The following is a 24,966-nucleotide window of genomic DNA, read 5'->3' as shown; positions in this document are numbered from 1 at the left end:
GAAGCTGTTGGTGAATGCTTTAGTTCAGAGTATTTCCATCCGCTCCGTGACTAGGGTCTCGAGATAGAGACCAAAACGTGGAGCCTAGAATGTGTTTGTACAATATGGATATCAAATGAAAGCTGTTGATAAGTGCTTTAATACGGGGTAATTTTCATACCTATTGATGACTAGGGTCTCGAAATATATGCCAAAACGTGGACCCGCCGTGTCTTTGCACCGAATTAAACCAAACTTACACACATTGTTAAGTAAGTATTGAAAATGGGTTTCGTAAAGTTTGGTTGTAATTCGGAGCACTGGCAACGGGTACAGCGTTCTTTTGAGCCAGCCATAATGTCGCTTACTTTTTTAACGCTTGGGGCAGAACTGAACTGTCAAATTGACAGTGTGAGTTACAATGTGTCAATATTTCTTTCTGATTTGTATGCCATAAGGAAAAAGCGTAAGTGCAACATGTAAAAATTGTTTGTGAATTTTTTTGGAGTGGATTTTGGAACAGTGAATAATTTCTTACGAAATTTGAGAATTTAATGTGAAATCCGAATGAAATTATTATGTGTTCGTGGAAAAAACAATTTTTTTCGTTTTTTTTTTTTGAAAAATATAAATGGATAATGGTTAAAAAGCTCCAATGCTTAATAAAACATATAAATTGAAACGAAAAATTCATGGATGATCAGGAAAAAAGACGATTGTTTATTCATATGCGTTGATTTGAAATTTAAAAACAATCTTCTTTTTTCCTGATTTTCAATTTATATTTTATATTTACTCAAAAACAAATAGAAAAACAAAAAATATTGTTTATGCCAAAGCGCTTGAATAAAGAATAAAGAAATAAATAATATGAAAACCATATATTTTCTGTTCTAAACCATATCTATTCTATTTTAGTGTGCCCAGCGAAGGGGGCGGGGTTTGCTAGTTTGTAAATAAAACAAAAACGTATACAATTGTCGAAAACTGCTTTATGGAGGATGATTACGGAGTCGGGATTTATTCGTTATATGTTTCTATGAGGCCGTTGGCCAACCTAGATGAGCCATAACTTGGAAACTATTTGACAAATTCAAAGTGTATTGTATGGGCTTCTAATATGTGGTTAATATACGTAATATATTTAATAAAATCTATAGCCACCATCATTAGCTATAATGGCTTCGAGTCATACTTTTGGTTGTTCTGCATAAGTTGTGGAGGTAATCGTTCCCAAATTTGCCGAATTTGCCATGATAACTGTTTGATCGTCCACATTTGTTTTCTTAACTATTGCCCAAACATTTTCAATAAGGTTAGCGTCAAGTGAGTGTGAAGGACAATCCAACTTAATCATCAATTCCATTTTGCTGTTTTCCCTCTACACACCTTCAGTTTCGATGCTTGGAATCGTTGTCTTTCTGTAAAAATCAAGATTGGCTAATTCTTCCAAAAATTTTCGCAGCTGACGCTAACAATGCCTTTCGGTAAATTTTATTTATCAAAACAGCATTCAAGTTGGCGGTAAACACAAATAAACGACCAAATCCTTTGTTGGAGAAGCAGCTCCAAATATGAATATTAAGTGGATGCAGTGGATGACCAGAACGGTCATACATAGGTATGTAACTATTCGATCAAAAGTATTCGTCCGTAAATACTACGTTTGCCCAACCCCGTTCTGAATTGGCCTTAGCCCATGCAACTCTTTCTTCAATGTATGATAATGAGTGTAGCGGTTTTTTTAATGCTCTCTGGAATTTGAGGTCTTTTGCAAGCAAGCGTCCTGAAATCGTGTCTTTGGACGCATTAACACCACTTTTTCTTAAAACTGCCTCAACTTCACCACCGATAAGTTTGGATTAGTCACATTTTTTTTTTTTTTTGCCTCTAAGGTTGAATTTTGTCAGTCACGATTCTATCAGGCAGCCTGTACTTAATAAAAATATTTTTCAACAAATAGAAATGATGATGTGCCTAAAATTAAAAAAAATTCCTTTGGAAACTTAACATAATAATTCAGGCAAGTGTGAAAAATTACGAGATTTAATCAATAATTTATAATTTAAATAATATTAACCAATCACGTTTTCAACAAACTCCATGCACACAAATCGTTCTAATAAATTGTAAGGCAATTTGAAAATGAAAATTGCCAATTTTAGAGTTCGCAACAAAGCAGAAATTTATTTTACGAACTAATGCTATATTGAATGGCTCTTGGCCCCACTTTTAATTAAATGGTAATGCGTTTCTACAGTAAAACTAATATATAAGAATTATTCTCGAATATATTGTCAAATAGAGCGAGTTAACTGGATTGTCAGATACGAAAGGTTAGAATTGTTTAAAGATTTTCACATTTAACGGCAATTTTTTTTGCGTCATTATCTTTTAGACAGTTGGCATTAAGTAGTTTTGAAAAGGGTTACACTTTTTAGGTAGATTAGGATAAGCTTTCCGCATCGGAATTTGATAGGGGCTCGATAACTGATAAAATACCAGTATGTCAGTTTCACTTAACAGGATAGTAGTGAAGTAAGAATTTACAAAAATTTGCACTTCGTCGCGCAGGCTTCCATTTTCTGGTTGATTTTAATTGTACAGTAGGTTCTGTTTTTATGCGGTAGATACGTTCCGCAAGAAACAGCATAAAAAAGCTACTAGTTCTATAGTAAAACTATAGATACGTTTCAAAAGTGCTAAAACCGCATAAATCTGAAATAATGTAATAAAATCGTATAAAAAAGGGCACTAGTCCCATATTATAACTATAGATACGTTCCATAGACCGCATAGCATGAATCTGAAATAATTAAATAAAATCGCATAAACAAAATATTGTATTTTTGAAAATTATATCTTTATTTAAGAAACGTCAGAATCGAAAAATAAATTTAAGTCAGAAATAAAATCAGACAATACCCACATGCTGCGCGTTCGTTTAGGATTTGGCGTAAAATCACTTTCGTCACTTGAGAAAATGTACACGTCTGATCTAGATAGTTATGCAGGCGGTTCCATACTTGTAGGGTTAGCATTTCTGATGTAATCTGTGATGAGTTTTTGCTTAGCTGGCTTAGAATCTTGTTTATATGCACAATTCCCGATAGGTCGACATGCATTTTGTAATTTAAAAAAAAAAACCGCACTATTTCAAAACCGCATAAAAAAAAGCCGCATAAAAACAGAACCTACTGTACTTGATAAAATTGTGAAAAGCAATCATTGTCGGCATTCAAAAGCAGGAATAAATGCTTTGTTCATCGCAATTGCATCGTCTTAATACAGCGGCCTGGGTAATTTATATCTATCTATAATGCGCAATTTGAATTCCCTGGGGTTTATTAAGTGATACACAACTTAAACTCAGAAGTTTGCGACCTCGTTCAGATCAGAACTTGTTGGGTATAATTTAAATAGCTTGAAAGCGTTTGCCTCCATTCCAACGCCGAAACATTATAAGGGAGAATGTTTTCAAGTAGCGACAATTCTTTCATTATATAATATTTTTTGTAGGACGACCTAAACCTGTCCAGGAAATATTTATATAAATATATATATACGCATAAACCCTTTGTTGGGTGTTTGGTCCAGCTACTTCCACAATTTGTGGTTTGCGCACTGATGTTAGAGGTTTAGCATTGCTGCCGCAATTAAACTTCTTCTATCATTCACATATCACAAACACATTCGGCTACGTCGAGTTGAAATGCGCTCTATAGTTTCACCTTTTCAGGGCGCTGAAAGAGGAGTCACGAAGAGAAATATTTACTGAATGGTATCTGTATACAGTAGAACCCCGATAAGTGCAATACTGATAACTGCAATTTCGCGGAAAGTACAATTCGATTTTGAGTCCATAGAAAACTCGAAAAGAGCAATAAAATATTGCAATTTTCGGGCGCAAAAGAATTCTTGTTCGAAGAAATTTTTTACTTAATACGGCAATGTATTTGCGTTTATCACGCGCGAAGACACAGCTTTATAGCTATGCACAGTTATGGTTCTCGGAATTATTGCGACCAAAAACACTGTTCTCACGCTTTGTGATTTTTGATTTTTACAAATAACTGTAAAATTGTAGCGCTGATATCATAAAATATGGCATCGAATCGTTTGTGACATTCAACACGCGTTAGTTTCAAGCTGGTTCTTGAGAGTAAAACAATCGTTCGGAGTTTGAATCATTTTTTTTTGCTTTCATCAAATAAAATCATGGGAAAAGTGAAAAAGAATCTACATTTTCTTACATTGAAAGAAAGAGATGAGATTCTCCAAAAAATTGAAAAAGGCGTTAAACAACGAGATCTTGCATTCGAATACAAAGTTGATTGCGCAACGATTTGCCGAATAAAAAAACAATCCCGTTCATTAAAAGAAAATGCATACAATTCATTTTCACTTGGAAATAAACGGAAAACTTTGCGGTTTGGCAATCATCCAGAGCTCGAGAAGCGTTTGCGAAATGCTCCTGTTTCTAGTTTGATATTGAAAAGCAAAGCATTAAAAATATTTGATGAAATAAAAAAGGATGGAGAACAATTCAATGCAAGTGATGGATGGTTTTCGCGATTCAAGAAGCGTTTCGGACTTCGCTATTTGACTGTGACTGGTGAATCATTATCTTGTGATCCAGAAGCCATTGAGCCATTTAAGGAAAAATTGACGGCGAAAATCGCTGAAAAAGGATATGTAACATCACAAATATATAATGCTGATGAAACGGGGCTCTTTTGGAAATTTTTGCCAAATAAAACCTACGTTTCGAAAGATGAAAAGAGTGATCCAGGCAACAAAGTTTCAAAAGATCGAATCAGTGTTCTTTTTGTGTGCAAATGGTGATGGCAGCCACAAAATAAAACCATTAACGACGGCAAATCTATGAATCCGCGTTGTTTTAAAAATTTTCGTCTACCGGTGAATTATGCTAGCAACAAGACTGCTTGGATGACGCGGGATATTTTCAAAAAGTGGTTCTTTGATAATTTTGTCGAAGAAGTGAAAAAATTCGCCAAAGAAAATGATGTTCCACCCAAAGCATTACTCTTGCTGGATCAAGCCCCATCTCATCCGCCCGAAGAAGAATTAGTTTGTGGTGAGATCGAAGTGATGTATTTTCCGGCCAATTGCAGAGCGATTTTACAGCCAATGGATCAAGGTGTTATTAACTTGACAAAAATTCAATACAAAACATTGCTAATGGAAACCATAATTAGTGAAAAAGATTCTTCATTACATGAACTATTGAAGAAAATTGATTTGAAAACCGCCCTGATCATGTTGAGCCAAGCATGGCGGAAATTGCTCCCTGAAACGATCGCTAAATGCTGGAAAAGCGTATTGGGTACAAGCCCGACAATTGACGCGATTATTGAATCGAATCCAGACGATATGCCATTGGATATCGAAATTGACGACCCCCTTCTTGTTGGAGGATTACAACGGTTAAATGAGATGGTCGAAAACTATGTGCGTGAAGCAGACACAGATGAAATCCGCAATTGGGTTTTGAATTAGGAATACATGAAGGTGATAGTGAAGCCAATGAACCCGAAGATACTACTCAAGAAGAAACAACCGAATATGTCCAGCATGAATCGATTTTTGGTTGTGTCAATACAATTTTGAAATGGGGTGAACAGAACGATGTACTGTCATTCAATCAGATCGCTTGTTTGCATGATATCCGATCAAAAGCACTTGAAAAGTGTTACGAGAAAACGCAATCGAAAATAACAAAGTTTTTCCAAAAAAAATAATTGAATTTTGGAGCACACACTCATATGTCCTTCCGCATTGATCTCTTTGTATTAATTTCAATAAATATATATTCATTTTTCTTGAATATCGACCTTTTGAGCTCATTAATTGCATTGAATAGAGTTAAAATATTTTTCCCTAGGTATTCCTCGATCCACAAGAGAAATTCGCAAAAGTGCAATTTTTCGCTAAGTGCAATCATTGCTGAAATTTTCCAATTGTACTTATCGGGCTTCTACTGTATATATATGTACATAGGGACTCATACAAGTATTACATTAAAAGTACATGTGTATGTGTACATACTATCATTTTACTTTCTCAGCCATTAAAGCTTTTGGGTGGGAAATGGGAACTTGATTGTTGTGAGGCAAACGAAGAACGAAAGCAGTAAAGAGTCTTGCGTTTCAGCCGCAATAAATTGGCTGTACTTTATAAAGCTTGCGGTTTTCTTTTCGCAGCGTCTGCAAAGTTCTCGTGCACTATTTGTGCTATTTGAAATTTTTCAAACTTTTTTGTTTCCATTTCCTTCGTAAATTTACCATTGCCTCATGCGCAAGTGTAATAAAGCATTGAAAACTGTGGACTGAACGCAGTAAAATACGAATTGAAGGAAGTAAAAATCGCAAGAAATGTAGCGAATTATCTTCGCTTGAGTAGAAATTTGCAAATGCAATTCCGAACTGGAACTATTTTTACTATACTTTACTAAACGAGGTGTAATAGTTTTTAAATTGTAACTCCAGGTTCGTGAGGGAGTGAATAAATATAATAGAAAAAATGTCATAAACACTTTACTGAAACTTCACAATTGTGTGTTCACTCATATATCTGTTTGTTTTTTCAAACTATTTTATTTTTCCTACTATCGAAAAAGTGCCAGTGCTTCGTGCACTTCCAAGGGTTTCAATTGGTAAAATAAAAATAGAAGCGAAGAAAGAACTTTTGCTTTGTTACTCTGCCTACGCAATTGGTAAAGTAAATAGAGGCTTAGAAACAATAATATTTCCTATCCATTTCTGATTTATTTTCTATGTAGCTTTTTTCTTTATAAAAATATTTGGCTGGTTTTCCTCCTCCTTTCTCTTATTAAAATCATTTGTCCTGTTTTTTATAAAAAGCTTTCCTTTTCAATTGTCGTTTTTAGACCATTATGAGACCTACAACACGCATATATCTACACCCAAATATGGAGAATATTGATGGGATTTAGGTTGGCGCACTGGCTTAGGCTGTCAAAGAAGAACCCAGGAACCTTAATCGTCTAGCTGCACAAACCGAACATTTAAAGAGAAAGTGTTTAACAGACTCCCACAGGCGCCCACAGCTTCTGGATTGGGGATTAAATGTTAAACCTTGCTTTTCTGCGTGACCAATGACCGGTAAACACAGCTACGAGTTTGGGAATTGAATGGCGTGGAGTCCCCAGGACTTTTTGAGTCCTGCGTCTATAGTACTGACGCCAAAGGGTTTTTGAAGTAGCACATGAAGAAATGGACTTTCCTTAGAAATAAGTTGTGCAATTCCCCTTTAATAGCAGTCAGTGGGAAGCCGTTAACGGGGCAGCAGATCTCTAAGACCAATTCAGGCAAGCTCATCAGCAATTTCATTTCCTATGTTCTGGAACCCAAATCAGAGAAGTGGTACCTACACATCCAAGAGATGTAGTCTCATCCTAACAGGAGTTTACCAGTTTGGATCTACACCATGACCTCGTCAGAGCCTTGATCTCGGCTCGACTATCAGAAAAAGGGTTGTTGCGAGACTACCACTCGGAATGCGGAATACGTTCCTTCAAACCCCAATTGCGGATAGAGAGATCTGTACAAAGTTTAGAGCAATACGGTATTAACTGCCTAAAAGTGCTATCAAGTCCCTTGAGAGATTGCCTCCAGAGGCCAACCTTCTTTAACCTCATCGCACTTTGAGGAGCGATGACAATAACGTAAAGGTCGATGTAAGTAAGTGGAACAAGTTCTACTTGCTCCGACGATGCCAATACAAACAGTCGTTTGCATCCTCCCCAGCTTACTGATATTATAGCCCTTTCGAAAAACTTCTCACCAAACTAGGCATCCATATGTTAAAATTGGCAGAACCCCTACGTGTTACGCCCAAAGATGGACCTGTGACTTGAGTCACCAATTTTCGCTGAACATAGATTTGCAGGATTAGAAAGCTATATGTACTATCCTTCTTTACCCGATTTGCAATGTGTAGCTTACAATGGAGTTTGGATTCAAGTATCCCTCCCAGATACCTATCTTGCGATGAAAGCGGGAGAAAGTGGCTATATAAACTGGGAAGTCTAAAGTGTATTTTCTGCTAAATCGCACCCGCTCCGTTTTGTTAGAGTTGACTCTGAGGCCGCAACTGGTCGCCCAGAAACTGAGTACATTGGCTTTTCCAAAATCCCAGCCAAAATCGCTCTCCGAATCAACTTCATCGACTATTTCTCTTGACCTATTAACTTCGTTACTACTTGTATATACATATGTACATACATTTGTTTGGACAATTGATTTGGCAGCTGTCTGACTCATTTTGACTCAGATGCAATTTTGACTTTTAGCTGGTACCTCAGTTTTATCTGAATATCATTAGGGAAGTCCTCGCTAAGATTAGCGTCCTGCGGAAATTGTTTTGGAACCAAGCCTATTTCTTGTAGGTTTGTAGATGTCCCGGATTTTCCCCTTGTGACCGGTGATCGTAGTTTTCATCTATAATGTCTAGACACAAATCCATTATCCTTAACGGTCGCCGATCTGATGCTTTAAGTATTAAATAAGTGAAGACTTGGAAGGATTTACTGTGAGACTTTCTACATTTATTTCAACTAGCTCTTGTACCTTGCATAAGTGAGAAACTTGACCGGAAAGAACATTTCCGGTAACTTGAATACCATTTAATAAAAGTTTTGCAGAAATAGAACTGTTTTTATGTTGGGATGTTGATACTCAAATATTTCGGTACTTTGATAGATTGGTAGATATTCTTAATCATAATTATTTTTGTTTTGGGATCTCGGAAATAACGTGTGCCAATAAAGTAGCTAGACAAATTTTCATTAAAAATAAAAAACCATACTACTGTTCAAAATTGTTTAATTTTTTTTATTTATAAAAGATATGATTGTTACACAAAAAAAGCATTACTTGTATAGTTCTAAAGGACCATGGTCTTTTATTTTCCGAAGCTTTGATTTGATACCTCCAATCATCTTTTGGACGACGTTCATGTCCACTTTCCTTGCACATAATTTGATCCTGTTCTTCAGCTGTTGATTTGATTTAGCTTTCCAGCCATCTTCGTACACTTTCTGGCAAAGTAGAGTCCAAAAATTTTCAATTGGTCTGGCCTTTGGGATGTTTGGTGGGTTAGCACATTTCGGAACAAATTTTATATTATTTTCTGACATCCACTCTAAGGTCTTTTTAGCATAATGACTACTTGCTAAGTCAGGCCAAAAGATGTAATTACCATCAGAATGCTCGGATTTGATACATTTTTTAAGTTTTGTAAGGCATTTTTGAATGTAAATGTCACTTCTTATGGCAGGAGCTGTGGAATCTTGAAGATAAAGTTGAGAGAGTCCTTTGGAAGATATGGCAGCCCAAACTAAAACTTTCGGTTCAAATTTAGCTTTAGGAGCAAACTTAATATTATCAGGAGTATTCTCTATGTTGTTTGTATAAAATCCACAGTTTTGGTCTCCGTTATTCCAAGCAAACGTAAAATATTTCTCATCATCGAGAATCACCTCAACATCGCCAACAAAATAGCTACGGCGGAGCAATCTACATTTCTTTGGTATTTCTTCTAGTTGTTTATCACTATATTTTGGAACCGTTACCCTTTTGTGATAATTAATACCACTTTTCAACAAATTTTGACGTACAGTCTCTTTAGAAATACCAAACTTTCGACCTAACTTGCGGTTTGATGCACCTTTTTTGTCAATAGCAGCTTTTTGCAGTTTTTTTAATTGTTTTGCGTTCAGAACTTTTGGGCGACCTGATTTTTTCACTCCTGAGGGAGCTATCCCACTATCAAAACGTTTAAAAATTGAATAAATTGTTGAACGTACAATATTTTCCAGAAGAAAGTGTTGCAAAACCTCTTTTTTTGAATGCTGTCCAAGCATGTCATAAATGCGTTGACGTAAATGGTCTTGGTTTGCGACCTTCATGATAAAAAATTAATTTAAATAATTTTTTAATTAAAGGCCATAAACTAATAAATAACACTGTGGTACAAAAAAAAAAGTTGCAAAAAAACTTTGGATCGGATATGGTGAGGGTTGTAGCTTATGAAAAACTGGAAAGAATGGTATAGTTGAAATTTCCAATACACCCTCAAAATCTCGTTTTAGAGCCAAAAAACCGTTTTTAGGCATATTCATGTACAAAATGCATCGTATCTTTGTCATTTTTTGACAAAATTAAAATTTTTTTTTTCATTTTCCAGCTAAATGTTTAACCTTTCCAACCGTGAAAGAATTTTTTTATTATCTTTTGAATTCACGGAGATAGAGACCAAAAACTTTCAAAAAATTTAATTTTTTTACTTATTTTTCAACTTTGAGACTAGTTGGTAGCTTTAATTTTATATAAAACATCTATTTTTCTCTTACTAAATCAAAAGTGTATTTAATTTTGCTTTTAATGACCCCTAATTCAAAAGAATTCGTTAGAAATTATCCAAGGAATTGCGTTTATAAGATTATAGTCACTTTACTAGTTTTACAAGTAATGTGATATTTTTTCTATTCTTACTTCCTCGTATTTTTTTTTTTTGCGTTTTATGCACTTTTCTATACTTTTTCCACAAAATTATCAGTGTGTAGAGTTTAGTAATACGTTTATCTGATATTATAGAATAATAATAAATATTTTCGTTATATAGAAACTATAAAATTTATTAATTCCATAAACCATTTTAATCTATTAAATTATCTAACAATATTCAATAACACAAAATCTTCTTTCAAAATTTAAAAATGCTTATTTAATCTTTTTCTCTTTAACTTTGAACCGTCTTCTTCGCGTTTGAGCGACCAACAATACTCTGAAAGCATATTAATAGTGCTTTTCCCCTGAAAACGTTTTTCAACGGCTGTCATTTCCTGATGGAATCTTTCCCCTTGCTCGTCACTCATTTGTCCAAGATTTTCAGGAAAGAAATCTAAATGTGAGTGCAAAAAATGGATTTTTATGGACATGTTGCATCCCATTGCACCATAAGCACTTAAAAATTCCTTTACGATTGCTTTGTAATCATGGCTTCTATTGTTGCCAAGAAAATTCTGACATAAGGAAACAAAACTGCTCCAAGCTCGTCTTTCTACATCATTCAATTTCGATGGAAAAACATTGTCGTTCATGATTTTTCGAATTTGTGGACCAACGAATATACCTAAAATTTTTTTAAAATATACAGTATTTTCAAGTTACAACATGACTACTTTAACGTATTAAGACTTGAGTTTATTGTAAAAAAGCTTATATTTCTAGAGATTACCTTCCTTCACTTTGGCGTCACTCAACCTTGGAAATAATATTTTCAGGTATCGAAAAGCTTCGCTGTCAACTGAGAGAGCTTTAACAAATTGCTTCATATATCCAAGTTTTAAATGCAAAGGAGGTAGTATTATGTTTTCTGATCGCACTAACGGAATGTTCAATACATTTTTCTTCCCAATCTTAAAGAATGTACGAATTGGCCACTCTGTTTTTTCATATTTATTCGGTGCTCGACTATCCCACTCGCAAAAATAGCATGGATTTTTGGTATATCCGCCTTGCATGCCGAATAAAATTGTTAAAACTTTTAAATCTGCCACAATTTGCCACTTATGCTCATTGTATTTTATCATTTGAAGTATTTTCTCCATTGTAGCATAGGACTCCTTCATGTTTGTTCCGTACGCTACAGGAACTGACGGAAATGAATTTTCATTGTGTAATAACACAGCTTTCAGACCTTAAAAAATAAATTATCATTAATTTTTAAAAAATATATTTGTCAATCTAAAGTTAAATTAGAGTGTTCTTACTTCTACACGATCCGTCAATGAACAGGCGCCATTAAAAAAAGTATAGAAAAGTGCATAAAACGCAAAAAAAAAAAATACGAGGAAGTAAGAATAGAAAAAATATCACATTACTTGTAAAACTAGTAAAGTGACTATAATCTTATAAACGCAATTCCTTGGATAATTTCTAACGAATTCTTTTGAATTAGGGGTCATTAAAAGCAAAATTAAATACACTTTTGATTTAGTAAGAGAAAAATAGATGTTTTATATAAAATTAAAGCTACCAACTAGTCTCAAAGTTGAAAAATAAGTAAAAAAATTAAATTTTTTGAAAGTTTTTGGTCTCTATCTCCGTGAATTCAAAAGATAATAAAAAAATTCTTTCACGGTTGGAAAGGTTAAACATTTAGCTGGAAAATGAAAAAAAAAAATTTTAATTTTGTCAAAAAATGACAAAGATACGATGCATTTTGTACATGAATATGCCTAAAAACGGTTTTTTGGCTCTAAAACGAGATTTTGAGGGTGTATTGGAAATTTCAACTATACCATTCTTTCCAGTTTTTCATAAGCTACAACCCTCACCATATCCGATCCAAAGTTTTTTTGCAACTTTTTTTTTTGTACCACAGTGTAATTTAAGGATTAAATGAAAAAGATATTATTCACCACTCTTAGGTTCTAATAAAAAGGAATTTGCCCAGCTACTTTATTGGCACACGTTATTTGTTTCAGGGCGAATCTGTACAAGATAGTGGTACTACGAGAACAACCACCTTTACATGTATTTTATAATATGTTTGCAATTTGGCAATTCGTATGTCGAAATTTCAATCACATTGTAAGCAAATTAAAAATCAGCAATAAATAAGCAGGTCTATTTGACTTTCAAAATATATCTTCGCATGAAAAAAAAGAAAATCAGCTGTTTAGTGATATCACCTTGTATAAATTCGCTTTTATTGGCCATATAAAAGACAAACTTGCGTAATTTGTAGAGCACCTTATCAATTCTGGGTTCTGTAATATTTTACTTAGTACATAAAGGGTGTTTGCATGAAGCGGTTTTTGATTTAACCTTTAGTTGAATGCAACAGTTCAATGGTGTAAACGGCTTTCCAACAAATCGCTTTCAAAAAAAATGTTTGCCAGTCAACTTTGAGCCATTCATCTTTTTCTTTGCGCAACTTGCGGTTTGCTTCCAATTTTTACTATGTGCGCGTTATAGTAAAAAATAATAAAATGAATAAAATCAAATTTTTGGAATGCATTACACCAAGCGTTATTATTTCACGTTTTAACGCCATTTTATTATTAAATATAAATAAATTCAACAAGTCGTTCTAAACTGATGTGGTTGTGATTACACCATTTGAGTGGTTAGACTATTTCCAAAGCGATATGCTTAATTTAGTAGTTTAATTTATAATTGAAAATTCGAAAAAAACCAAACAATTTTTTGTTCTTTTTTTAAGTTTATATTACATACACATATTACAAGTCCATACCTCTTATTGCGATAACCCTTTATATTTCCAGATATTTTCAGGGTTCTTCAAACCGAGATTTATACGATTGACTTATGTACATAATGGATATTGCTTCAACAAAAATCTCCCTATTTCTAAACAATCGGTAACCACTATGCCAAAATGTCATACATTCGTACTATTTCTTCTACAATACAGCGCGAATCTGTGACCAGCATTCATTTTGACCAGCGAATGGATGGAAAATCCTCGGTAATTTAGGCGCTGCCTTACTTGAAAGGCCAAATATGAACGGATAGGTCTGGAGAAATATTTCCTGGAAATTAGAGTGAGCCTATCCTAATCTTGATCAACAACAAAGCCCGCTTCCCATACACAGCGAAAAACTGTTCTACAAGTGAATTTAGGTCCGGTTATACTTAATTTTAGATTACCCTTTAAAATCTTAAATTAAGAACATATTTTTGATAGAAAACCTGAATGGTGTTTTACAGAGATTCAACCCTACGTTCTTTCCGAGTTCCGAATGGTAGTTACGCACCAACCCTAGAATTCACTTTTGAGGATTTAAGGGTATTTAATAATACTTATTTTTTTAATACGAGGCAAGATGGGTGAACATTTAATTCAGTTTAATCGTACAGGCTACAAATAGCAAAGAGTGACTGTAAAAACTAATTACATCCAATAATGCAATTAAATCCTAATAGGCGGAATTTAAAAGATTAAAAACAGCTGCATTTGAAACAGAAAAGTCCAGAAAGACTTTGTATAATTGACGCTTTATATCCCTTATCGGGAGTTTGGCCGAGCTCCTTCTCCTATTTATGGGGTTTGAGGTTGGCCATTTTCTGCCGAAGAGCGAACGCATTAGAAAAATTTGTTGTATCAATTCTGGTTTCATGACCGAAGATTCGAATCTGGGCACTTCCGAATGGTGGTCACGCATAAGGCCATTCAGCTGTGCCAGCCGCAAATAAACGGTATATCAAAAGTGGCTCGTGGATGTCAGTAGTGCATTTTAGACGATAGCTTTTTTTATGTCATTATTTGTCAAGTAGACAGATGTACAATTTTACACAATAGATCAATGCGCTAGAAGCCGCCAAGTGTACGCCAACAATGTGGTATTTACCGCACTTAGCAGTTGCTAATCCCAACAAGCCGGGCAAGTCGCGCATAGTTTTCGACGCCGCCGCTGAGGTGAGCGGATCTCCCTAAATTCGCAACCGTTGATGGGCCCCCAGGAATATCGGTCCTCGGCAGCAGTATTGTTTTTTTTTCATTTTCGTGAAGGTGCGGTTGCCGTTTGTGGAGACATCAAAGAGATGTTCCACCAGGTACTTATATAGGAAGATGATAGATGTGCTCAAAGATACTTTTGGCGTGGTGGTGATGCTACACGCGCACCGGATGTGTACGAGATGCAAGTAATGACCTTTGGTTATGCTTGTTCACCGTGTCCTGCTAATTATGTCAAGATGATTAACGCGTTGGAGCATCAAAGTGGCTCCACCCCCCGTGCTGTGAAGGCAATATTGGACTATCGGAGGAAGAAGCGATCGCTGTGTTGAGACATGTACAAACGATTCACAGGAATACCAGGTTTGAGCTTTGTGGTTTGACATCTAATTCATCGACCTTAGTATCTGCACTTGGTGGTACTGATGATACACGAGCGATTGCCAGGAAAGAGAGCACGCTGGTCGAACGGGTACTTGGTTTGTTTTGGCAGTCGTCATCAGATCGTTTTGGATTCAAGTTGAAATTCCTTAACCTCGATGCAGCAGTGGTGAATGAAGCAGACGCCACACTAAAAGAAAACTGCTAAGCATCGTCATGTCAATTTTTGACCCTTTAGGACTGCAATTTTGTTATTGGTGCCAAGCTACTTATGCGCGAAGTGTGGAAACATGAAATCCGTTGGGACGAGGTATTGCCAGACACCATCAATGCCGCGTGGGAGAAGTGGCGTAAACAATTATCAGCAGTCGACTACTGCAATATACCTCGCTTTTATTTTCGCAATAGATCACCTCGTAACCTGCAGCTCCACGTATTTCTAGACGCCAGTGAAGATGCCTTCGCCGCCGTTGCCTATTGGAGATGTTAAAACTCATTGGTTGAAATTGAAGTAGTACTCGTATCTGCAAAGTCAAATTGTGCGCCAACAAAGACCCTTACTGTACCACGGCTTGAACTTCAGGCTGTGGTTTTGGGCACTCGTCTTATGGTCAGCCTTCGCGAAGAGCACTCCGTCGTCATCGAGAACTGCGTACTATGGAGCGACTCAAAGACTGGGATCAAATGGATCCAAAGCGAGCATCGGCGTTACAAGCCCTTTGTGTAGCACAGGGTAGCAGAGATTTTGGCCACCACAAGCATAAAAATTGGAGATGGCTGCCCACTACACAAAATGTAGCTGACGAAGCTACACGTGCAAATGATCAGATCGATTTTAGTATAGTTTAGTTTCTACTGCAGGATGAGCATGACTGACCTTCTGAAGACGTCACCGTTATCAGTTATGATGAATCTCATGAAGAGCTTCGCCGCAAATTTGCATTGGTCGTTGTGAGATGTAACTTTTGTAATTTTAAAAAATTTTCTCAACTGATTGGGTTTTGCATTTCATCGACAACCTCCGTTGCCGTATTCAGCCAGACAGATGCTATGGTTTGACTGCGAAGGAGGTTGAAAATGCCAAATGCCTTTTATACCGCATGGTACAGCGCGAGGTTTATGCTGAGGAGTTTCAATCCATTGAGAAGGGTAATGGAATTGCTCGCAATAGCACGCTGATAGGACTTTCGCCGTACGTGGACGAGGAGGCCATTCTCCCTGTGAAGGGGCGCATCGACGCTGCCAGCTGGCTTCCAATTAGCACGCAACGTCCCATTATTTTGCCGCCTGGACATGCCTTTACAAAACTTCTGATACTGCACTATCATATCATTATGTGCCACCAGTACCTCGAAGCAATAATTTGTAGCATTCGCCGCAGCTTTTGGGTGCCTCGTCTAAGAAACCTGTTGCGTAGCGTGGTCACCAGTTGTGCTGAGTGCCGAGTGAACAAGGCAACACCAGTAGCTCCATTAATGGGTCCGCTTCCTATGGATAGGCTCACTCCATACGTGCCGGCATTTAGCTACACGGGACTCGATTATTTTAGCTCAGTAACCGTTACTGTCCGGCGCAGCATTGAGAAGAGATGGGTAGCGCTTTTTACCAGCTTGACTGTGCGAGCTGTGCACCTGGAGTTGGCTCATGATTTAAGCACGGATTGGAGCATTATTGCTATACGCAGTTTCATAAACCGACGTGGTGTGCCCATACGTATCAGATCTGACAATGGAAGGAATTTCGTGGGTACCGATCAAGAGGCAAAGCGATTCGATGAAGTCTTTGATTGCGTTCGTCTGCAAAATGAATTATCGCAGAAGGGTATCGCCATTAATACAGCGCCATTTAATCCAGCACAAGGTGGTGCCAGGGAGAGAATGCTGCAGTCAGGCGTGTGCTCCGTTATATGTACTTTGAAAGAAGTTGTGCCAAAGGAGCATACCATGAACAGTTTCCTTATTGAAGCGGAAAACGTCGTCAATTCTCGGCCGCTGACCCATTTGCCGATCAACACTGATGTCGAAAATCCACTGAAACCTAATGATTTCCTTCTGGGGTTAACAAATCCTGCACAGACTCCTATTATAGACAACGACCGTATTAGACGTTGATGGTGGTGAATCAGGGTGATTCACCGGGGTCTTTATGTTATTTGTCTTTATGTTTTATTTTTGTAAATTTGCCGTTTTCATTTCTCCACCTTATGTTATTCGTCGTTTGTTATTGTAAATTTGCTGTTTCTTATTTCCCCAGTTTATATATAACCACCGTTTTGTAAACCCGGATGCGTTTCTCCACTTTTCTGGCTGCTTGTATTAAGTGTAATTGGTAAGTGCAATTGGTGAAACCGTTTACCTAAAATTGTATATAAACAGGAAGAGAACATACTTTAAGCAGTCGCCGGTTAGCCAGGAAGGTGGAAGAACGCATCGCGAAATAAACAAAACTAAGCGAAGTTGAAAAGACTGAATCTTGTTAAATTCACGCACTGGATCGGCGACACTTATTATGAAAGTGGTGAAACTTTAAAATTTATGCACCAGATCTAAATAAAAGTTAAGGATATACAAAACCTTGATTCGCTCCGTGCTTAACTATGGACGCTAAAAACTACTGACATTAATCAGCTAATGGTACCTACCTAATAGAATTTCCTTTCAATTCCTACAGGACTGAATGTATTTCGAAATTTCAAATTCAATACTAAATAAGTATGAACAATGTACGCTAAAATCAAAAATACGCGCCTTTATTTAAGAACAATTAGGCTTAATATAAGAACGCCCCAATCTTAATTCAAGAGCGATTAATCTGGAATTTAAAACTTTTGCTCTTAAAAGTAGACCGAAACAGTCTTAAAATCAGGCGGCCTCAAAATAAGATTTGCGCTCTTATTTTAAGAATTGTTCAGCTTATTAGGCTTTCATACACGAATGGTCTTGTATTAGGCCGCTTTCCCCTGTGTGTACGAGTATACTTCGTAGGGTTGGCGCTTGTATGGATGGAGGTGAGCCGGGCTGTTTTCAAGATTTCTGTTTTATGTGAGGTAGGCGAGGTGGAGGCCCGATTTTACTAATTGTTAAGTGAAAATAATTGCAATATGCGTAACAAAGTAGTTGCTTAAATGATTGCATTTCCTTCTTTAACACAATACTAGAAGCAAAGACGATTTCGTATAAAGATCAGAAACCACTAAGAGCTTTTGAGAGAACTATTTTCAGAAAATTAAAAAGGGCAACCGTAAACACTATAGAAACAGCATAGATCTATTTTACAAAACTTTTCAACGTCCCAATTTACCTGGAAGGTCAATAATGAAACAATATGTATGAGCTTATATTAAAGCCAATTTTTTCTACTTACGAGTATAGCCAATTATTAATACATAATAAGGAAAATATCGAATACTTACGGGTACAACGTGATTTTTCGCACCCCAGCAAAGAGGTTTAAAGGATCCACTTCTAGTTGCCTCTTGAAACTCGTCGAACTGATTTTGCCAGTCATAGGATATTAATCGTGCTTCCAGTGTCATGCCAGCAAATTCTGGAGGTGCGGAAATTAAAACGGGATTCGAGTCACTGAAATATTAAAATAGTACTATAATTTAATAATAATTTAATTTAATACTAATGTGAGTGCTATTATTCATTACTACTTTTTTATTTACGGCTGTTTTTCTTAAAGAATAATTCTTCCAGTTTAACGCCACCCTAAGCGGCAAATGGTTTGCCGTCAGGTTTGCCATTGCATGCGTAGTAGTTACAGTTATTATATTATAGGTTTTTAACTTCAAATTAAAGTTTTTTTAATTTCAAATTAAATTTTTTTAAAAGCAAATTAAGTTTTTTTTATTTCAAATTAAATTTTCTTAAATTCAAATTAAAGATTTTTGATTGCAAATTAAAGTTAATTAATGTAATATTGAATATTTACAATAAAAAATGAATACTAAAAAGAGTAAGAATCAAAAAAAGTTAAATAAAGCAATTTGGACAAAGCATTTAATGCAACGGTTGTTCTGCTACAGCCAGCGGTAGTTTCCTAGACATGCCAACGTAATAATTGTTGCAATCAGTACAAGTAACAGTGGTCATTGATTCTTCAATAATCTGTACCAAATTTTGATTATTTTGTGGATCGGCCAGTAAATTTCTTGCAGACAATTTTATTTTTGAAAATACCGTTTCTATAGGATTTAACATGGGGGAATATGGTGGTAGCAAAATTAACGTATGTATAATCTCACTAATCTTTTAGCATACTTCCCGAGTTTTATGGATTCTGGCATTGTCCAGAACCAACCATGCTTCTTCGATGTTACTTTCAGCAAGTTTATTAAATAATCCAACAAGAAATGTAATAAAAACTGAATTTACTGTTGAGTTAGAATGAGAATTACTTGAGAATGTATAACATCATTTAAATTCATGGCTAAAATTAATGAAACATTTCTTCCTGCTGTTGTTGGAACTATTACATGGACGGAAGTATTTATCCTTGATCGAGCTTTATTTCTGCGAAGATGATAGTAGAAACAGGATTCATCAATAAAAATTATGTTCTCATGTGTTTGTGGAGCATTTTGTGAAAAATTTAGTGCATAATTTTTGCGTTGTTTAATTGTTGAATTGTTCTTAATGTTCTATTTAAAGCTTTTAATGCAGTAAATACCGTTGTTGTGGTCATGTTAATTGATTGATGCTATTTTCAAAAATTTTTGTTTTTATATTTTTTAAAGTAAATGATGGATTTTCTTCAATTAATTTCTCTACTTAGTTTAAAATCTCTTCACTTAGTTTAACATTGCTTGTCCCACCAAGGTTTCGTCTAATTATCTCACATCCAACTTATACCTTCTAATTATAGAAGTGGCTGTGTTTTTATTAATTCCAGCTAATTCTGCTGACTCTGCAATAGCTTTACCTTCTTCATAGCATTTGATTTTCATAATACTCGTCAATACTCGTTTTAACATAATTTCCCCTGCGGTTTCAGCAACGAGGAATAGGTAAGTTCTCTTCATTTTCTAAATTGTCATCAGCAGAATCTTCTGTGACCTGAATTATTCGCCGATAATGACGTTTATTTACTTCTTCAGGTGATGTATTGGTGTTCATTATCATAAACTTATTTAAGGGTTTTAAGGAATTTGAATTTCAAATATTTATTTTAAAATAAATAATAATTACACAACAAGAAAAGAAAAGTTTTATTCTGCCTTTACTGCGAATACAAAAGAAGTTTTATTTTGTGATTACTGCAATTGCTAAACTTCAAACAAGTGGAAGTTGGAAAATAATAATTAATTATCATATCATATTTCTTAAACTTTAATTTGAAATTAAAAATCTTTAATTTGAATTTAAAAAAATGTAATTTGAAATAAAAAAAACTTTAATTTGAATTTAAAAACTTATAAAAATTACTTTTTTATGATTTCTGCAAGGTAGAAATGGCGGATATGTTAACTTAATATTTACCTACAAAAAGGGGAGCAAACCTCTGGCTACATTCTCATTCGATGCTTTATTAAATTCGTGTTTATAATTTATTAGATTTATTTAAAGTTTTTTCAAATAGCATGGCTGTAAAAAAATACTAGATGCAGTGAGTAAAAATATTCAACAAAAAACACACTAATTTCAAGGTGTCCAGAAAATATTTCTATAATTTTCTTTTTTGGGGCTTGCAGCGTTCTTTTAAATATTGCTTAGTGCTTAAAAATTTATCATATCTGGAAACTATTATTATTCCCAGTAGCACAGTTTGACTACATAAATCACCAGATCGAAAAAATGTTCAAGAATGCAGTACAAAACATTCTAGCGGTTCCCCATGGAAAAGAGGGATATAAAAATTAGACGGGAAGAATATAAAAAATCTAAAATTTCGACTATGATCCCAACGTATGTTGTGAAAGAAGAATCTGCTGTGATTGTTTCGCATGAAGTTGTAAGAAATTTTCTCAAAAAAAGCAAACGCACATCTCAAATGACCCATAAGAAACCACTACTTTCGGTGCCATATATTAAAATAAGCTCATGATTTGATGCGTTGTACACAGGCAGGCCAACTGATTATTGAATTGCCAAAGCGCGGCCGCTATTCGAAACAAGTTTTTCTATCATTAAGTATTTTACGCGAACAGTGGGTTTCAAGTCCAAGGCAATAGTATGGGAGTCACGCACAAAATTACTGAAGAAAAATAGTTATTTATGTAAATGTCAGGGAGATGTAAGTTTCTGTTCACAATTAGGCAAGATTCTTTTTAAAAATGAAAATATTTTATTTTTGGTATATTACTATATAAGTAGTTTATACACGTGTATATATAAGGATTACGATTTATTTCAAGAGTCATTTCAGAAGTTAATCTGTGCAGTTAATTTCCAGGGCGTTAACGATTTTTGCCCCAAAAACATAAATAATTTCGCTAATATTCACTTTTGTGGCCTCAATCGTTTCTTGAATGCCCCCATAAAATTTATGGAATCTCACAAAGAGATCAATGTCTGTTTACATAAAGGGTGATTAGATTGGAGGTACTTTTTCCAATACGGTTTTTTTGACAGATCAATCCTGACTACTGTCAAATTAAATACATAATTTTTTTCAGTATTCATTGATATTTCATCGTGGTAAGACTTACGCATCAACAACGTTTAAAAATCGTACAATTGCATTACGAAAATCGACATTTGTGAAAAATGATCATCGCGCGCTCAAGTCTATTTATGGTGTTCAGCGATGAGGGCCATTTTTGGCTTAATGGTATTTGGGCTGAACAGCAACCCGAAGCCATTCAAGAACAGCCATTACATCGATTAAAAATAACCGTTTGGTGCGGCCTATGGACTGGAGGAATCATCAGCCCATGTTTCTTCAGGGACGAGGCTGGCGTCAATGTAACAGTGAATGGCGAACGCTATCGCGCCATGATAAACGACTTTTTTATGCCGGAAATTTAAATCATTTGGTTCCAACAAGACAGTGCTGCTTGACATACCGCCCGTGAAATAAAAGATTTACTGCATCGTCGTTTCGGTAAGCAATTTATCTCTCGTCTCGGACCAGTGGATTGACCACCAAGATTGTGTGATATCACACCTTTGGACTTTTATTTTTGGGGGTATGTAAAGTCTACATGTTTTATGGATGAACTGACTTCGATTGAGGCATTGGAAGCCAATATTATTAAAGTTATTCACGAGATACCGACTGAAGTCCTCCAGCGAGTCATTCAAAGTTGGTCTTTTCGGATGGCCGAATTACGGCGCAGTTGCGGCCAACATTTGAAAGAGATTATAAATGTCATGAATAGTTTTACTCAAATATAATAAAGCTTGCGCAATTAATTTAAATTTTCGTTGTATTTAAATTTAAAATCCGCTACCTCTAAATTGATCATCCTTTACAATTCATCTTGCTTTCGCTTCGGTTTAATGCAATGCGAGAAAATCGAGTGCTTTCAAAGCTTGGGCAGAGAAAGCCTTGACCTTTATTATGCATGATAAAGTTAGTTAAGGTTATTATTTACAATAGTAGCACAGTTCATGAATTTATACTTATTAAAATTCAACTCGGGTTCAAAATATTTGGAATAATTATATTTGTTTACTTGTGGTGCCTATTCATTCACGCGAAGAAATCAGATTTTCCTATCTTTACGCTTTGGATATGTAAACGCCTTCATATAAATGTATGCATTCATAGTCAGTTGCAAGGCGAACCTATTAAAGATGATATCGGTAAATCAGCTGATTTGTTTTTTTTTCTTTCGCCGTGTCCATGTGGCTGTTAGCCCAGAATGCAACAAACATTCTTTGCCTTCCACTTTGCCAATATTTTACTTTGACAATCAAACGTATAAAACATTGTTGTTGGTCTAGTGCCACCACCTTTAATGAATGTGCCTGGGCCAGTTGTCAAGGCGAAGCGAACGCCAACGCGACGCGAAAGTTGTATGCAGACGTACCTTAACGAAGGAGATGATGCGTCATTCAATGCTCCTGGATTGAGTTTTCCGCTAGACGACTCATTTCATTCTGCAGAGCTATGGGACAAATTGACTGTCATATTGTATATGTAAATAGGTAAAACCGGCAGTCGGTCTCTAGACCAAGCCACTTAGACCGTCGCTCGTTCACTGTGATACCACAGTAGCAGTTTATCTGCTACTGCTCGCTAAACCATTTTGTTTTAAGTGCAAATTTATTGATATGACTGACATTATATTATTTAGAAATCATGAGCCAAAGTGTCTAAACCTAGTGGCATGCCACGCGGGACAGTAACAGAGAAGGTGTCTAACGGCCTCTTCTTCCACCTCATTCCCGCAGCTTTTGCAATAATTGAAATGAGGTGCGTTTAGTCATTGAGCATGTCGACTTACGAGACAGTAGCTTGTGATTAAAACAACTAATATAGAAAGGTTTTTCTTTGGCCAATTAAGTACCGTCTTTGAGCGACTGCCGTCCTATTTTGGCCAAATTCTTTTTGTGCATTACATGTCAGACTATCAACCAATCTCGTGTTGGCTGAAGTGGCAATGCTACCTTCACCACGCAGTTTGTAGGTTAAAAGGGGTATACCTACAATCTTCATACCAAGAGGGAGGCGAGTGGTAGTACCCTCTCTCGCTAATTTGTCTGCTTTACAATTCTCTAATATGCCACTATGCCCTGGCAGCCATATCAAATGGATGCGGAGATATTCTGCCATCTCGTTAAGACGCCCGGCATTTTCGAGCAATGACAACCCCACCAAGAGACCTAATCGCCGCTTGGCTACCGGAGTAAATATAGATTTCTCTAAATATAGATTTCTCAGACAGCTACCTCATTAATGGCTAGAATTTCAGCCTGACATACCCTATAGTGATTAGGAAGACGAAGACACGCTTACTTTTAGCTTCTTCATGTACACGGCCAACGAAAAACAAAAAAACAAATTCCTTGGTCTACTGATATCACATTTAATAGATTCGCTCTGGAACATTCAGCTTTTACTGTTTATCGATTTTAGTAATTAGGTCAAAAGGTAAAGAAACCAAGACTGTCAGTAATATATTCACGCACAAAAAAATCAAATCGATAACTAATTACCTATAGCCTAAGAGGCGCAGACGGGATTCAATGATTTTTTTTTGTTTTTACCTAAATAAATCTTTTGTAGACGCTAGGCTATTTGACACCGGCTTAGAGTTCACAACCGCCGGATACACTGTATTTTTCCCATAACTGCTCATAATATTTTTGCACGCATACCTGTCGCCCATAAAAGCGAACTTCACTATTTTACTACTGTTTTATATGAGTAAACTGTCAACAGCAGATGTGTTTAATGGTTTGGTTTTGGTAGCTAAACCCGTATACATGCATTCGGATGGGGATGTAAGCCAAAGCCAAACTCGGCCGGGCATTTCTTGTACCGCCCACACAATTAGGATAATTAATTTTGTATAAGTCGGTGAGTGCGGTGAAATTCCTGTTTCAATTTATGCATCTCTTTTACTTGTCGCCTGCAAGTTTCGACCATCCACGGTAGGTATGAACGGTGTGCGGCCGTTGCTAAATTCCTCCGAAAGCCGCATACAAATCCCCTTTAATTAATTTATGATTCCCTTCTCTCAATTCGCGCCGCAACCGTAAAATTAAAATAACAACAAAAAAAAAGACAAATATACAAAGTGGTTGTTAGCATACTGTGAAAGTGGGAAGTAATAACTGGCGATGGAATTGGTGATGCTGATGCTTCGGCTTTTGGTAAAAACATACTATTGAATGCCCAACACTTGAAATCGAGTTCCTGATACCCTGGCGCATTTTACTGACTGCTACGCCCTCTTTTGACGGCTTCCACCGTGCTTTCGCAATTCGTTGCGGTGCGAAATAGTAAAATATTGCAGCCGCAGATTGATCCCAATGTGCTTTATCAAATGCATACATAATCTTTGTATATATAATACATACATAGAAACAAACACGGACAAGTAAAATATTATATAAAACTGACGTGGAAGTGGAAGAAGGAAGTTTAAATGGTGAGCTAGTAACACTTTGTGTGAATTCT

The 24,966-nt window shown here is 35.9% G+C and overlaps 1 protein-coding gene across 1 annotated transcript in view; it reads right to left on the bottom strand.

Moving 5' to 3' along the window:
• LOC129240339 (MOXD1 homolog 2) overlaps positions 1–24,966 on the bottom strand; it is a 170,572-nt gene that overhangs the window by 5,718 nt on the left and 139,888 nt on the right. The window contains exon 9 of the mRNA XM_054876085.1: positions 18,305–18,473. Coding sequence (XP_054732060.1) covers positions 18,305–18,473 — 169 coding nt within the window. The remainder of the gene's footprint in view (positions 1–18,304; positions 18,474–24,966) is intronic.

This window comes from Anastrepha obliqua, chromosome 3, assembly GCF_027943255.1.
Source record: "Anastrepha obliqua isolate idAnaObli1 chromosome 3, idAnaObli1_1.0, whole genome shotgun sequence".
Taxonomy (NCBI): Eukaryota; Metazoa; Arthropoda; class Insecta; order Diptera; family Tephritidae; genus Anastrepha; species Anastrepha obliqua.
This window is presented reverse-complemented; position numbering and strand designations above follow the sequence as displayed.